General features: G+C 34.4%; 1 protein-coding gene across 2 annotated transcripts; it reads left to right on the top strand.

The window, feature by feature from the left end:
- The first annotated feature begins 9,380 nt into the window (after positions 1-9,380).
- Positions 9,381-16,487, top strand: LOC116004698 (nucleobase-ascorbate transporter 12). 2 transcript variants are annotated; one of them, XM_031244856.1, is made up of 10 exons: positions 9,383-10,189; positions 10,505-10,602; positions 10,710-10,880; positions 10,966-11,066; positions 12,743-12,878; positions 13,100-13,150; positions 13,257-13,544; positions 14,890-15,124; positions 15,541-15,827; positions 15,903-16,487. In XM_031244856.1, the coding sequence occupies exons 1-10, from the start codon at positions 9,649-9,651 to the stop codon at positions 16,122-16,124; spliced, it is 2,130 nt and encodes a 709-aa protein (XP_031100716.1). In that variant the 5' UTR covers positions 9,383-9,648; the 3' UTR covers positions 16,125-16,487. The 2 variants fall into 2 exon arrangements, with proteins under 2 accessions (XP_031100715.1, XP_031100716.1); XM_031244855.1 differs by having other exon boundaries at positions 9,381-10,189; positions 15,541-16,487.
- The last annotated feature ends 1,189 nt before the right edge of the window (positions 16,488-17,676 follow it).

The raw sequence follows: 17,676 nt of genomic DNA, 5'->3' as shown, positions 1-17,676 counted from the left end.
CAAAATTATTTTATTTCGTTATAAAATGTATTTTTATTTAAAATAGAAATTTGAAATTATAATTATAAAGTTGAAATTATTAATTATACAAAAGTGAATAAAATAATAGATGATGTGTATGAGTATGGAGGAGTAAGAGCATCTCCAAGGGATGGGCAAAAAGCCAAATTGAATCTCCAAATCACCATCCCGCCATATTTTTCTGCTCCAACCCATGACAAATCATAGGCAAACGGCATATATTTTGGCGGGGGTGAACAGTGCCGCGTAATATATGGTGCGCCAATGTTCACATATACGACAAATGTGAGAGGAGAGACATCAACTTATGTATATAATTTCAATTGTATCATTTATTTGTTTCTTATGTATTTTTTATTATGTTAAATATTTAAATTTAAATTTTGTATTATTAAAAATAAATTATATTAGTTTAAAGATGACATTGAGAGGATTGAAACAAGACTAATATTAAATATATGTTAATTAAAAATTAAAATACATCAAACATAACTACAACCTAATCAGAATTAAAATATATACGACATAATATTTATATTAGCAAATACCACACAATTTCGAAAAATAAAATATAACTTCAAGAAAATAAAACGAGTTAATACCCAATATAGTCCTCAACTATAGTGGTTTTACTCAATTTAGTCCTAAATGACTTTTTGTGCTCAATTTAGTCCTCGACTTTGATGATTTTACTCAATTTAGTCCTTTGTTAAAAATTCTGTTAGTGAACGGTTAGAAATAGGGTCTTAATGGTAATTTCTCATCCTTCATCCCATTTGGGATTATTCCTTCTTCTTCCCCTTATTAAGATTCACGCAGAAATGCAAAATTTCGTACCAAATCAAACTTCAACGCTAAATAAATAAATAAATACAGAGTAAATAAATATTTGGTTACAAAGATTTATATTTCTGCTTGGATCTTAATAGGGGGAAGAAGAGGAATCATCCCAAATGAGATGAAGGATGAGAAATTATCATTAGGACCCTATTTCTAGCCGTTCACCAACCGAATTTTTAACAAAGGATTAAATTGAGTAAAATCATCAAACTCGAGGACTAAATTGAGTACAAAAAGTCATTTAGGACTAAATTGAGTAAAACCACTATAGTCGAGGACTATATTGGGTATTAACTCAAATAAAACTAATAATCTCATAGTCCATCCTCATTTCCTCCCAGATTATCAAAATATTTGTCAAATTCACAGCTTGATTCAACTTCTCCTCCATGTTCTTGATCTCTCTTTGCAACAATTCATAGTTGTTGGCGTCTCTAATAGACTGACGCACAGCTGGATCTGCTATCAAATTTAAATCCATTCTTAAGATTTTGTTATCTTCTTTTTCTTTTTTCAATGCTACATTTTCTTCTGTCATTGCTACTTTCTTTGCTACCGTTTGAGCTTTAAACAAATCAAGCTCATACTATTTTTGAAGTAGATAATGGTTTTGTTTGAACATTTCTTTGAAGTGTGCAATTTCTTGTTGCATGGCGGTAATAAATTGATTGTGCTCATTGGAGACTTGGAGAGTTATTTCTTCATCTTTTCCTTCTTCCTTCCCGTAGGACATTCACCTACATTGTTTATTTCATTAAAAGGATCATTAGTTTCTAAATCATCATTCAAATCAACAGAAAATGAGCATGAGCCTATTGACTTATTGGCTCTGGCAGATTGAGACTATGATCCTTCCGCAATTCTCTTTTGACCTCCAACATTTGACGAGTTTTCGGCACTTTAAAATTCCTACATGTCTTTGACAATATACCATACATTATAAAATTATATCCCTTTTATATTTGGGATCTTGCTCCTTGCTTTATCTAAAACCCATTCAGCACCTTCAGATTCAGTTAGACCAGAACTAAGGGCATGAGAGAATGTGAGTAGAGATTGCCTAGTATCCTTAAAGTGAGGATTTTTTAGGAAATTTAATATGTGATTTCTCAATGAAGAAGTCTCATGTTTCTTGGACTCACAATTGTACAACTTTGCACAGTATAAGCACTTTGCTTTGATGACAGTGCCCTCATTGTTTCTCATTTTTTCAAAGTGATCCCAAATAGGAGATCTAGTTTCAACCTCTTTTCTTTTTTTAAGAATAGATGGAGGCAAAGGCTGCTAAGATGTATCTTTCTCTACAACTTCTGCTCCCATATCATGTTCCACATTTTGAGAGGGAGGTTGACTTCCAAACCCACCAACACTTTCCATCTATAACATATAGTATGAAAGTATTAGGAATCTCTCAATTTAGAATCTAGGGCATTTCATCACTCAAAAACAATTAAACATAGTTCAGTAATTCAGATAATTGCATATTTCATCATGTATGCAGAATTGCAGATTCCATAAGGCATTTAAGGGTCATATATCCATTAACTTGGCAACTTACAAAGTTTCACACTTGCAAGTTGCAATTTACAAAACACAAAGAAATTCATAATCATGCATTGAAGCAAAGTATGCAAAAGTATACTTTATAATGCTCATCATTTATTTAGATTTCACATCACACTTAGAAGCTAGGGCTTCCACCAAAACAAGAGCACTTTAAGCCTTTGAGGGACATATATCCATTATCCAAAGAAATGGGTTTCAGATTTTCAGGGGCACAGTATACACAATAACACAAAGAAATTCATAATCAGGCATTTAAGATTTCAAGAACAATAAGAACACAACCTTACTTTAAAAATTATAATGCTCATCATTTATTCAGAAAATATGGATTTCACACAATCACACTTATGGGCTAGGGCTTCTACCAAACTGGAAAATAACACACTGGATTGTTAGAACATAGGGACATGCAAAATTTTTCAAAATTAGGTATAATTTCTCAAAATCATAGTCAAGGGACTTAGGGACATGCAAACTTGCAAAGTGCAAACTCAAACTTCCAGAATATAATTAAAAAAAAACCTAGTATATCAATATCAAAACCCTAGAACAAAGGACTTCGATTAGGGTTTTGCAATTATCAAATTCATTTTTTCACAGAAAACACCATCTTTATTCGAATATCACACTATCATAGGACACAGATTCACAGAATAACGAAAAAATAAATTAGGGTTTAGCAATTACTTCGTTTCTCATAAATAATCCACCGAGAACAAAGGACTTCAATTCGTTTCCTAGCCAGCAAACTACAATCCACGTACAACCACGGCTAACCCTCTAGAGTCCACAAGTCACCGTCTCTGCGTCTCACCGAATGAGGGACTGGAGCTTCCACCAGAGACTAATAACACTCTAAGAATTGAGAAGTGAAAACTGAGAAGGGCAGAAGAAAAAATGAGAGAGTAATTTGAGATTCTAAGAAGAGTCTAAGACAGAGAAGAGTTTCAAGCTCTCAAACCAGAGAGCAAAAAGAGAAGAGAGATTGGGAGAAGTCAAGAGAACGAGAGAATTCTCTAGAATAGGTCAAGACTCAAGAGGGACGACTACGCAAATGAGGGTTTCTGGTATCTTCGCAATATATATACTACATAATACGACGTCGAATATATATGCGGTAGACAAACCCTAATGCTACATCGTTGTCGTCAGCGGGTTCAGCTGGCATTAATAAAGGCCCCCAACCCGATTTCAATTACTCGCTTATTCATTACCGTCGGATCGGGTTAGCAAAGTCGGATTTGGTCTAGGCCAGAGCACGGTGCATCGGCCCCCAACCCGATTTCAATTACTCGCTTATTCATTTTTCAACTCAAATGGGTCAATTTTGAGAACCAATTTCTCATTCACCTATTATCCATTTTGAGCGTACAATATATCAATCTCTTCATCTAACTACGAAGTGCCCGAATTCACTTTGACCCGACCCAAATCGGAAGTGGACCCCACATATATTTTTACCACAAAATAGCTACTTAAAATGCCATTTTATGCTATTTTTTTCAACAACATAGACAAATTAAAGATAAAGAAGCTCATTGTGCACTTCATAATGCATTGATTGAGTATTTGTGGGAATGATATAGTAATTCCGATAATTAAATATAATAGATGTTTTATGCTATATTATTATTGTTGAATAAAATGAATTTTAAAAATAATGTTAAATTAGTTTTTTAAAAATTAATGTTAAATTGTACTAAAATATCATTATTTGCCAATAACGTTGTGGTTTAGTGGTATCTGGTTGCACCTCTTATGTGGAAGGAAGTGGGTTTGAGCCTCAGTGGAGGCGCTGCTGTCCACAGATACTATATTGTAATAGAGTCAGTAACATTCAACAAAAAAGTATCACAAATTATATTTTATACCAAACTAATAAAGTTTTAAATTTTGAGAAACCAAATTATTTTAAGAGTAAATTACACTTTTGGTCCAATGACTATTGGGGTGTTGTTAATTTCAGTTCATGAGTTTCAAAACTGTCAATTTAGTACTGTAACTATTCAACTTTTCTCAATTAAAAGTTTTTGAAAGTCTTTAAATGTTTTGATTGAGTACACCCCCCTTAGGCTTCTTACTAGACGCTAGGTCCAACACTTCGCAAACTGTCCGTGGATTGTCCAAGCCACGGTAGTTGCAACTTAACATACTCATGAAGACAGGCAGGCTTGGGAACCAGGACCTGCTCGCCTTAAGCAGGTTTTTTGGAGCATCAATAATTGTCACATCTTCATTCCCACCAACACCACGACATGTCGTCTCCCCAGCCTCCTATCTACGTTTCGCTACAGCCACCACCCTAACCCCCTCGCCCTGACTACTTCTACTACCAATAAGGCTGACATGAGAAGCTGCCACATAACCCCCAACACATGCTGCCATTGTTGTATCCCTCACCAGCGCTTTTTTCGTAGTAACCAGCCAACGATCACCAATCACCCTAGGGCCTCACCCTATCCCGCTCTCAACTATGGTCCATACAGCTATTTGTCAAGACTGATCCTCGCCTCCCGTGCCTTCAAACAAAACTTGTCTATATGTCCCAAAATAAGCAGAAATTATGTAGACATTCCTACCTAAAGCTTACCCAACATGTATACTTGTCAAGCTTGATCAATTTCATACGTCGCTTTAATGGCTTTGAAACATCAACAGACACCAGGATACAGTAGAATACCTTCCAAACACCCCCTCCAGTACTTACGTCACAACGCACAAAGGTCCCTATAAAATTTCCAATTTGCTCTATTATAACATCAGAATTGTAACCAAATGGTAGATCGTGAACCTAGATCCAAATATCCAATGATTTGAGAACTACTTCAGCAGGCAATCTACCATCCTGCAACTGCATACAGACCAACCAGCTATTCTCAAAAGACCATGGTCCCTCATCGATAACCCACCGCATGTCTATTTCATGAAAGAAAACGAATAAAAAGAGATTAGGTTTGACCTTCGAAATCTATACTCCCAACACCAGCCGCTAGATGGGCGCCATAACCTGCTGCATGTACTCCAACTTTACCGGTCTCTCCGTAAAAAAAACAACCAACCAAGGTCCCTGTTGCCCCCCCCCCCTTCACTCACGTTTAGTTCACCCCCAGCGAAAAGCTAGAAACCCGCCTCCTCCTCCTCCTCCAACGCAATGTTCGCATACCGGTCTGTTAGGGCAACACTCTCATGATTGAGTATTAAATTTTCCAGTATAAGTATTACATTTCATCTTGATCTGACCCGTCTCACGAATCTACACAAATTTTTGCCAAATTATTTGTGAAACATCTATTTTAGATATCTAACCAAGTTAATTAGTTAAAGTGAATCAAATAGGCAAACAAGAACGTTATTAAAAAAAAAATTTGTTTATCATTTTTGATAACTCCTTTTGGGTCGAATTCATCACACAAAATTTTCCTAATGCATTTTATTTCTCTTATGTAATTTGTGGTCATTACATATAAGTAAATTTTACATAGTGCACTGCATACTATCAGATGGTAAATGATTATTCACCTTGTCATGAAAAAAATTGTTTACCAACCAGCCATATTTGGCAATGATCATGAAGTTTGAACTAATTAACAGACTTTACAGTGATGGATAATTACACTAATATAATCAATGATTTATTGAAGTTCATTATATATATACACACACGCATAAATCCATATTTAGCAATAAATTATAATTCAATGATATTTTAATGCACAAATGAAATTCGCGTCCCACGAAAGGGACAGCATTAGGGAAAGGTAATTAAGCTCGACTGAAACTAAGGATGCGTTTGGTCATGGGTTTACAATACTAGGGATGAAAATCAAAATCATAGTTAGTGTTTTAAAAAATTTATCATTCAATCTTACTGGTAATATGATTTTTAAGTTTAGATTAGCGCTTTTAGATTTTTATTTTAATTTTTCTGTTCATATATATTGGTGCTTTGGATGTCATTATATTAGAATCAATTACCTTAATTTTAGTTTTTGTATTTTTAAAACCTTTATTCCCATTATAAGGTCATACATAACCAAACATCAATATTGGTAATCATTCTAATTCCACCCTACTACCAAACATACAAAATACTTTCACCAAAACTCATACCATTACCAAGTATTTGATTCATATTCTGATTCTGATTCCGATTCCGATTCCGATTCCGATTCCAATTCTGATTCCGATTCCGATTCCAATGTGCGAACCAAACCCACTCTAAAAATTAAATCGCATTTATATTAGGGAAATTAAACAAAGCATTTCCTTCTTCCTATCATATATGATTCATTGAATTCAGCCACATCAAATCAAAATTATGGAAAATATCAATTTATTCTAATTTCTAAATATTATTTATAATATTTACAAAAAAAAAAGTCTATAATCGCCACTTGAAAATATATTCTAGATAAAATATATCGAAATTGCTATAGCTAACTGGCTCAAACTGACAATCAATTCGGCCGAGGATTGTTTCTAATATTACTTTTGATTGATTGATGGCATGTTTGGTTGGGTGGAAAACCAATTCCATGGAAACAAGAGAATAACCAATTCCATGGAAAATGGTTTCCATGGAATTCCACTTCCCAAAAGTTAAGGAAAAGAAATTCTTTGGTAAGAGTAGGTATTTTGTTTTCCCAAGAGGGTGGAAGAAAATAACTAAACGGGCTGCGATTGTGCGTATATTTTTTATTGTATTTAAATAATAAATAAATAAATTCATTAAAATGTGATGAGGTCTTAGTGTCTCACTCCATATATAGTCTACTTAGGAGTTAGGGTCTTAGGGATGATTTGGTAAGCCCTCCTCGTCGTAGACAAGTGAGGTGTTTGGTGTAATTTTTTCTTTCTTCCTTTCTTATTTTGAGTATTGCTTTCGGATTGATCCAAAATAAATTGAGATGAGATTACTCAATTTATGACTAACTGAGTTTTATTGTTATATTAAAGCATGTAAATTTAGGTAGATTCGAATTTGGATCAAACTTTCATTTGAATAAGAATCAAAATGTATATACGTAATTCAAGTCCAAATCTAAATTAGTATCAGAATCGTGAAATAAGAATTAGGAGAAAAAAAAATACTTTCTTTCATAATATCTTATGAGTATATCAATTACTACTAAACCATACTTAAAAGTCAAGACTTAAAACCAACAAATCCTCCACTTAGAAGTCATACAAGAGACTAAATATACACTACATTTCTATTATATATATAGAGAGTTATACACTTATAATAAATATGAGAAAGTTTAAATTAGTCACCGAATTATACGCAAAAATGCAATTAGATTATCTAATTAAAAAAAAGTTTAACTTGGTCTCTCAATTGTTTAAAATTATGCAATTTAACAAAATTTGATTTGTTCTCATGTTATCGCTGACGTGACGGTCATTATATTAAAAAAATTTATTATTTTAAATTTATTTTAATAATTTTAAATTAAAAAAAAAAAAAGAAACAAAAACCCACATCCACCCGTCTTCATCTTCGGTTGAAGACGAATACAGGGAGGGGAATTTTCGGTTTTTTTTCTAAAAAAATAATTAAAAAAAATTAATAATACGATGACCATCACGTCAACGATGATTTGAGAAATAGTTGATAGATTAATTGCATTTCTTTTTTGAGTTGAATGTCTCAATTGTACTTTTGTGTTTAGTTTGGTGAGTTCATGTCTTTTTTTTTTTTAGTACTATTGACTTTATTACAATATAATATATGTGCGTACATACTTTCTCAACCTGAGGTACAAACTTGTAACCTCCCATTTGGCAGGATACTTTCCTATTCTATATCAGGCAGCAGTTATGGCGGTTTTGGCAGTTTAGGTAACTTTCCTAAGTTCGAATTTGTTAAGTTTTTCTTACTTTCCTTTCAAGGGCTCATTATTCTCATATAAATACCTATGAGGTCACATTGTAAATAGTTCTGATTTTAATACAAGAGCAATTATTCTGGCTCATTACTTTTGTACTTTTACGATTGTGTTGACCCACCGTTCGATCACAAGGTAATCGTAAAACCAACAGAACTATCGGGGAGTTAGGGAAAAGAATAATGTGGGAATAAAGTGAGAGTTTAAATTATAGCGTTTGGTTTGCACGAATAAAATTATTGGGAATTTCAATTCCAATGTTTGGTATACATGGAAATTGAAAAGGAATAAGTAAATAAAGTCTAAAATGTCCATTGTTATTGTTATTGTTGCTATTGTTATTATTATTATCATTAAATGACAAGTAGCCTTGGACCCATTTGCATCTCTAAACACAAAAAAAATACTCCGTAACATATTAAATTAAAATACCACTTATCTACCGTAGATATATTGTAATTAATTTTCATGCAAATACTTTATCAAATGTTAAGCTTCATAAGCTCACATAAAAAAAAAATCATAAAATCATCAAAGGTTGGCCTAGATTAATTATTGCTCAAAAATGACGTTTTCTGTTGACAATAGTCGAATAATAATACACGCTATAATCTAGAAGGAAAGGTTAGACATCAATTTTAGGTTAAAAAAGGTAGGCATAATTTTGTCTTAGGATTTTTTTTCTTCTTAAAATACATGGAATTAAAATCACAGGGGGCCATGGGATTCTAATTCCATGAAAATGAGGAAATTGCAATTCTTTCGACCAAAGGAAGAAATTTAATTGCCTTCGAAATTATATGGGAATGAAATTATAATTTTTTTCAATCAAACGTTCCGTCTTGATATATTGTCACTAAAATCAAGAAAATTAATAAACTAATGAGAGTCGAAATTGAACAGAGATACACTTACTTCATACGTCTGGACTGGGTTAGTAGTCCGTATGCGCTACGTATTGGCGTACCGCGTACCAACCGAAGCGTGATATCATTTGCATTGAGCATGAAACGCGGTTCAAGACTTCAAGTCTTCAAGAGTCCACCGTACGACGCCGTTTCGCTCTCTCTCTTCAGTCAGTCTCTCTTTTGTCTTCTCTCTCTCGTCCCCATACAGTCCTCCCATTTCTTTCACTCTCACCCTCTCTGCAACCTTCTTCTCTCTCTCTCGCATTTTCTCTCTCTAAACGGCGGACTTTGCTTCCTGCTTCGCTCACAGTCATTGCGGCTCGCGGAGTTTGCCCTAGACCGCAATCGCAGCTCAGATCTAACTCCTCGCGTTTCGGTTTAGTGTTGCAGAATTCGCGTCTGTGAAGCTATGTGCTGGTAGGATAATGGCTAGCTCGGACCCTAGTAAGAAGACCCGACCCGGCCCATGGCCGCCCGCACCGGCAGCTCCCGCAATGCCGCCGACTACCTGGGCCAAGCGGACTGGATTTCGCCCCAAGTTCTCGGGAGAGACCAATGCCAGTAACTCCGGCCAAATTGCGCCCCGGCCGCAAGATCAGCCCCAGGCTCAACCCCCCGCGCGGACCAGGGGGGTGGATTCTAGTCTGGATCTCGAAGCGGGGAGGGCTAGGCCGGAGAAAGCTAACGGGGAGCAGGCGAATGGGAAGCCGCAGCAGCCGGAGAAGGATCATCCGGTGAGGAAGCGGAGGGATTCTGACGGCGGCGGCGCGCCGAAGAGTACCGTAGCTAATGGACAGGCGGTGACTGCCACTGAGCCAGCAACGACGGCTGCTGGTGGGCAGCAGCCGAGTCGAAGAGCATTGAGGAATGAGGAAGTGGTAGACATGTTGCCACAGTCTATTGATGATGATAGCTTCGCGAGGCATTCACATATGAAGTACGAGCTTAGAGATGTACCTGGTCTTGGTGAGCTTGTGCTTGGTGTTTCACGATATATTTAAATTTGATTACTGCCTAAGATTTTTTTTTAATCAAATTCCATGCTTATTTGAGCAGTATTATTCCTTTTTTCTTTCTTCCTTCTCTTTCTTGAAGTTATAGTTTATAATAATGGGTTAACATTCAGAGGTTTATACTCTTTGCTTATTTGGTAACAGCTAATATAAGGGTGGCAGCTACAGTGTTTTTTAAATTCGTGATTCAGAAAATTTGTTTTATTTTTTTCCCCACTTTTCTTTTGATATGTATTGAAAATATTGATTTTTGTTTCTCTTGTTTCAGTTCCTATTGGTTTCTATGGCTTACAACATTATCTTTCAATATTGGGTTCGTTGGTACTAATTCCACTTGTGATTGTTCCGGCAATGGGTGGCACCTATGTGAGCACTTGTAATTCATTCCTTATTATTTTACACTTAAAAAAGATTGATTTTATTGTAATTCTGTTAGTAATTTCTTGAGTACTAATTCAATTTAGTGGATGTAGGAGGATACATCAAATGTTGTCTCCACTGTGCTTTTTGTGTCAGGAGTGTCTACACTTTTGCACACATTTTTCGGCTCAAGGTTGCCGCTAATACAGGGTCCTTCATTTGTTTATCTTGCTCCAGCACTTGCAATAATCAACTCCCCAGAGTTCTTAAGATTGAATGGAAATGTATGCTTCTAGATTTTTGTTTGTGACATACAATATTATTGGTGCTGTGAAGTTTTTGTATTGAGGAAGTACTTTTATCTTGCAGAATTTCAAGCATATTATGAAGGAGTTACAGGGAGCCATAATAATTGCTTCAGCTTTTCAAGCAATACTTGGATACAGTGGGCTTATGATGATATTTTTGAAGTAAGAATTTCTCTTTTCAAAAGTTTTCCTTTTTTCTAATTTACTGCCATAGAACTGTATCTGGAATGCTATGGTCATTTGGCAAAGTGAGGTTGTGTGTTGCCAAATGCCAAAGCCAATAAATTTAAAATTTTGAATTTCTGTTGTTAATTGTATCTTGTCTGCTGGTACCACATGTTTTTCTTTTATCCTATCAATCAAATGGTGATTCTATGCAAATGTACTAATGGAAAATCGATCTGAGTGCTGTAGCTTTTAGTTTTATAATCTGGCAATCAATTATTTGTCTATACCTTGGAAACATATTGGTAACTGTCATATTTCAGCCATAGCTAAGAGATTATATAATATATACTCGTTGTTTGTGTTGTCAATTCTTCTCAGTCTTGATTCCATTACCTTGCAGAACTACCCTAATTTGGCATGATATTTTTTCCATTCTCTTTTTCTTTCAATAACATGGATCTAGTAATTACCATGCCTTTTTAATGAATTGGGATCTGCTTGTCATAGAGGCTGCCCAAATTTTTAACTGTATGTGAAGTTATCTACTTGGACAACTTGTCTAGTGCAACCAGCTGTTCCATTTTAGTTAATCAGAGATGAATTGGTTTGCAAAGGGGTTGTAGATGATAAGATATGATTGTGGATTGAAAAGGGGTTGTAGATGATAAGAGATGATTGTGGTTCTGAGCTAGTTTGAAGCCCTTCTATTTTAAATGTAAACTGCAGGGCAGAAAACCCAGTTTTCTTCTAAGAAATTACATGATAATATGCTGTCTTTTTTTAAAACATTATATGTGTGAATCCAAATTACATCCCTGTTTTGTTTTGTTTTTTTTTTTTTTTTTTTTTTGTTTTTTTTTTTGTTTTCACTTTTTAGTGTTAATAGATCTGTAAATTGCATTTAAAGTATTGTACATTATATTTTTGGCGACAAAAGTGCCCTCATTCTGTTATAACTCCATTAGACTCCTGTTATTAAAGCAAATATTATGACAATCTAATTAATCATACCATATTTATTAGTCATTTTATTATTTTTAGCCCAAAATTATTAGCTGACATATATGAATTACTTCCCTTTCTGTTTTCTATTATAAACAATATGGTAATAATTAATTTATGATATTCAAAAATTATTATCTTTTCTCCAAAATATAGGATTTCCAAAAGTATCACTTTGATGGGTTAAAATTTAAAAATAATATTTTAAAAGCATTTTTTTATTGATAAATATATTTATTCTTTTCATTTAAAATTTTTAACTTGATCATGATTTTAATATTGGGCTCAACCCTTTGCACATTCAGTGAAAAATGACTATTCATATTAATAAAACCATATGATTCATTTGATTATAACTATAAGAGGGTTAGCATGAAAATATTTTGATTTTTTTTTTTTGGGTGATAATGTTTAAGGCTAGGCATTTATAATGGGTAGCTGATTGAAAGAAAAGTTTTCAAATTGGAGAGATACTAGTGTCATGAAATTTTTTATTTAGTTGGTTGTATTTTATTTAGTTGGTTGTTATAATGCTTCTGACAAATACCAATTAGCTTTCATAGTACCAGTCTCTCTTGGCTACTTAAGTTAAAAACAGAAGTGGTAGATGCAAGATGTGTGAGTCAATTAGCTTTCATCGGTACATAATTTGCCTTTTCCATTTTCAGGTTGATTAATCCAGTGGTTGTTGCCCCTACTATTGCTGCTGTTGGGCTGTCTTTCTACAGTTATGGTTTCCCCCGAGTTGGTGCTTGTCTTGAAATTGGTGTTGTGCAGATCTTGCTAGTTATTATTTTTTCTCTTGTAAGTTTTTACAGTAAAACTTTTTTAATCTCTTTGTAATTTCATTTATTATGTTGGGTACTACTGTATTAGTCTGGCATCTAAACATAAGACAAGTGCAACATCAGAATTTTGACTGCTTACTTCATGTTATTTTTTTCTTCATATTACTGGAGTTATTAATATTCAACTGCTTTAAACTATTTGTGTTTTTATAATTGGAAACTTGTCTTGTGTGGCAGTACCTTCGCAAGATTGCTATTTTGGGTCATCGTGTATTTCTAATTTATGCGGTAAGTCTGTATTCCCTCTTTTTACTCTTATTAGACATTAGATTTAGCTAAAGCTAGTATGCATATGTTAGCTAGCTTAATAATTTCCTTCTACATATATTCACAGGTTCCATTAGGTCTGGCTATAACGTGGGCTATAGCTTATCTTCTAACTGAAGTGGGAGCCTATAGCTACAAGGGTTGTGATGTGAATGTACCAACATCAAATATAATATCTGATCATTGCAGAAATCATATTTCTAGGATGAAGAGCTGTCGAGTTGATACTTCCCATGCATTAAGATCTTCCCCCTGGTTTAGATTTCCTTATCCTTTGCAATGGGGAACACCTGTCTTCCACTGGAAAATGGCTCTTGTGATGTGTGTGGTTTCCATAATCTCATCTGTGGATTCGGTGAGTACTCTCTTGTGTTACGCACTACATTTAATTTTGGAGTCTTTGTTTATGCTGGTTATAAAGTTGTCTACTATATAATTGGTTATTCAGTACCTTCAACTCCTACACTCCCATACAGTGTACTGTAGCGGGAATCTCTAGTTCTCTATCCATTAAATGATAGCTGGTTTTTTTTTTTTTTTTTTTTTTTTGCTTTGGGGATTATAAACTCAAGTCACTTGTGGGTTTATATCTGAAACTATTCCAGACTAGGTTGAAGGTCATAAATAATTTTCCAGTGAAAGGTCTAAAGTCTAAACAATGTTGATCTGCCGATTTGGCAACATAATAGAGATCGTATTAAATCTGGCAATGATGTATGCTCAAATTCAGCAAATCTATACTGGTGGACATACAGGCAGAAGAATGTTAGACCAAATGAACATAGCTTTCAATTTTCATTTATTAAAAGCTCCTCTTGACAACTGAATAGATCACTACTTAAGTATACCAGCAAAATTATGATCATTAACTTGTTTCACTATATAGTTTTGCCATCAATGCCATGACTTCAGATGCTGAAGTAGTGGCTAATGCCACTAAAGAACTTTCAGCTGCAACTTTAGACCTTCACTCCCTGAAAGATGCTGACTTGAATACTAAGTATAATAAACCACACCCAGTTTAAAGCATATTCGGTAAAACTTTTTGAGATAAATCAGTAAAAACCTTAAGTGTTTTAACTTGGGGGAATATTTAATAGAGAGATGAAAAATTTTCCCTTGGTTAGTTTGGAAGTAAATATGAGGGAATATACGGGGCACTCTTGGCTCTCCTATGAAGTTGAGTTTTAATTAAGGTTTGGATGGGAAAAATGGAGAAACAGGAAAGATCTTCCATTTTTGGGGTCAAACTAAAAGAGGTGAAAGAACAGGGAGTTCCGATATCACGATGGAAAGTCAGTAGTTCTTCCATTTTCTATTGGTTCAAAATTTTAATCTACATAAATATACCCAGCCAAAGAAAATACACCCACTTTTTTTTAAAATCTTCCCCTTTTTGTATAGTTTATGCATTTATTTGAATTGCATCATATGTACTTGCATCTATGCTCTGTAGTCTGTACTCATATTCTCATTGTTTTTTTTTTTTTTTCTTTTTTTTCAAAGCATTGGCATAGAATGGATATATTTGTGAAACAATATCGAAAAGATAGCTACTTTTAGAGCAAAACTTGTAAAAAACTGCAAAGAAAAAGAGCAGTTCATATTATTGGCAACTTGAGTTTGAAAACCATACATTTTGAAGATTTATCTATACATGCATTACAGTATTTTGATGGTGAATTGATTTCTCAATTTAGGTCGGTTCATATCATGCATCATCATTATTGGTGGCTTCTAGACCACCTACACCCGGTGTTTTGAGTCGAGGAATTGGTCTTGAAGGTCTTACTAGCCTCTTGGCTGGTCTGTGGGGGACAGGAACTGGGTCTACAACTTTAACTGAGAATGTGCACACCATTGCTGTCACTAAGATGGGAAGCCGGAGAGCAGTTTCACTGGGAGCAGTTCTTTTAATTGTTCTATCCCTTGTAGGTATGTGTTTCTTTGTGTCTGTTATTGAGTATGCATAACAATTGGAAGTTAATGTAAGAATCCAGGGTGTTGTGGACATGTGCAGATGCAGTCTTCTGGGACTGCACGCTTGGATATGAAGTTTAGTGTTTGTTTTTTTTTTTTTTGGTCAATTGACTTTAGCAAAAAGAGTTTGTGATGTATGAATGGAAGCCGCACATCTCCTTTTGAAGATTGAGTTCCAACAGTATGCAATTGTAGTAACTTGATGATAGACTAATACACATCTGGGTACCCTTTTTAAGAAAAAGGGGACCGGTTGGGCCATGGGTGGTTTTATTAATTTGAATAGATTTGCTGGGAAATTTCCCTGATCAAATTTATGTTTCACTTGTATCGTTCAATTTTATGTTAACCTATATCTGCTATCTTCACAGGCAAAGTAGGGGGATTTATTGCTTCAATTCCACAAGTCATAGTTGCAGCTCTACTATGCTTTATGTGGGCGATGCTTACGGCATTGGGCTTGTCAAATTTACGCTACAGTGAGGCAGGAAGCTCAAGAAACATTATCATTGTTGGATTATCATTGTTTTTTTCACTGTCAGTACCCGCCTACTTCCAACAGTATGGTATCTCTCCGAACAGTAATCTGTCTGTTCCTAGTTATTTTCAGCCCTACATTGTCGCTTCTCATGGTCCCATCCGCACCAAGTATGGAGGGGTATGTATGCATTTTCACCTACTTACATTAGCCGCATTATCTGAATTCCCCCTAAATATACTATTCATTTTGCAGCTAAACTATATCTTGAACACGCTTTTTTCACTGCACATGGTGATTGCTTTTCTGGTAGCTGTGATCCTGGACAACACCGTGCCAGGCAGCACCCAGGAACGAGGGGTGTACATGTGGTCTGAACGCGATGCTGCCAGAAGGGAACCCGCTGTAACTAAAGACTACGAATTGCCTTTTAGAGTCGGAAGAGTATTCAGATGGGTAAAATGGGTGGGGCTTTAGCACTCTTCGACTCGTAGCCTGCCCTGATTACCATTTTTCAAGCTCATTCCAGGCGTCTATCCCTTCATGGAATGAGTTTGGCATCTGCAGTGCCATTTTCACCGGATGCCGCTTCTCGGGAGTGTAGGCGCCCCCACCTTATAGAGAGGTAAGCTGTTTGTATATTGGAGGATCCGGGGAATGTGTTGTGATGGATATATAGATATATTGTAATATTGTATGTATTTTTTGAAGCTGAAAGATGTCCTGATGGACTTTTGCTATTCATCTGTTCTGCTGCACAGCTGCTTTTTGATCAATTGAATTTTCAATGTTAATGAATGCTCATTCTATTCTATTCAAAGATGTGAGATGTCTATAGAATTTACATGATTGCTTTCACTATCAGGAGGAATTGTTGTTGCTTTTCACAATCAAATTCTAGGGTTCTATTTGATTGGATTGAGGATCAGAAAGTTTGGGAAATTTTTGAACAGATACTAATGTACAGCTTTATTTGAGACTTGGTGGATTAATTTCTTTGTATAATTGCGGATCAGTGTAGTATTATTTTTAAAATTTTGAAAAATTATATACTCCAGTAGTTTTTATTACCTGAGGCGTGTATTAGGTAAATTTTATTTATGTGTAATAATTTGTAAATTAGATAGAAAAAATAAATCATATTAGAATAGAAAGAAAATTGAATTTATAATTTTTTAGTACGAAAATAATATTTCATTCACTTGTCTCTTCTCAGGACAGCATAGCCGTATTTTATTTGCACCATGTTAAATTTTTGTACCCTAATTTAAAAATTGGTCAGACTTTGGATAATGAATATTTTGCCCTCCCCTACACATTCATATCAGGTTTTTTTTTTTTTTTTTTTAAATTAAAATCTTCCATTTTGGATTGCTAGTCTTTATGTGCTCTAAAATAAATGTACCAAATACTATTGACACATTTTAATTTTAGAAGAGTTTTAGTTTAACTTGCATATAGCACCCAGTATTGTTATGTGACAAATTTAATTCTCACTAAGAGAAGGCTTAGTCTATACTCTAGAGATTTTTGAGTACTATTGACTCTGTTATAATGTAGTATTTATTTATACATACTTTCTCAACTTACTGAAACATCAATTATCCATAACGTGGGCAAATAAAGTTATAATTGTTATATTGTAGACCACTAACGTACATGCTCATTTTTAGAATTTTGATATACTGTATGTTCATTTTTACTATATTACATGTTATTTTTTGTATATTGCATGTTTATTTTTATTGTATTATCTAAAAATGAACCAATAGTACACTAGATATGAACTTGTAGGCTGTAGACTAAAAATGAATTTGTACTAATGTGGATCATGAATAAATGTATATTTTTAATATACTGAAATATACATTATTTGGCATAAAATAATACTAAATAATGTATCTTCAATACTCAAATAATGTAACTTCAAAAAATGATCCTTCAATGTATTAAAAAAAAAACATTAAACATAATAAAAATGTATTTTATGTTAGTATTTCACCTTGCAAAGTAGCACTCCTACACTATG

Source organism: Ipomoea triloba, chromosome 14 (assembly GCF_003576645.1).
Source record: "Ipomoea triloba cultivar NCNSP0323 chromosome 14, ASM357664v1".
Taxonomy (NCBI): Eukaryota; Viridiplantae; Streptophyta; class Magnoliopsida; order Solanales; family Convolvulaceae; genus Ipomoea; species Ipomoea triloba.
Note: the sequence above shows the minus strand (reverse complement) of the source record. Positions and strands in the feature narration are given on the sequence as shown.

Coding starts and splice junctions, on each gene's coding strand:
- LOC116004698 (XM_031244855.1), top strand. CDS start 9,649: ATGGCTAGCTCGGACCCTAGTAAGAAGACCCGACCCGGCCCATGGCCG. Junction 10,190..10,504: donor TAGAGATGTACCTGGTCTTG/GTGAGCTTGTGC, acceptor CTCTTGTTTCAG/TTCCTATTGGTTTCTATGGC. Junction 11,067..12,742: donor CTTATGATGATATTTTTGAA/GTAAGAATTTCT, acceptor TTCCATTTTCAG/GTTGATTAATCCAGTGGTTG.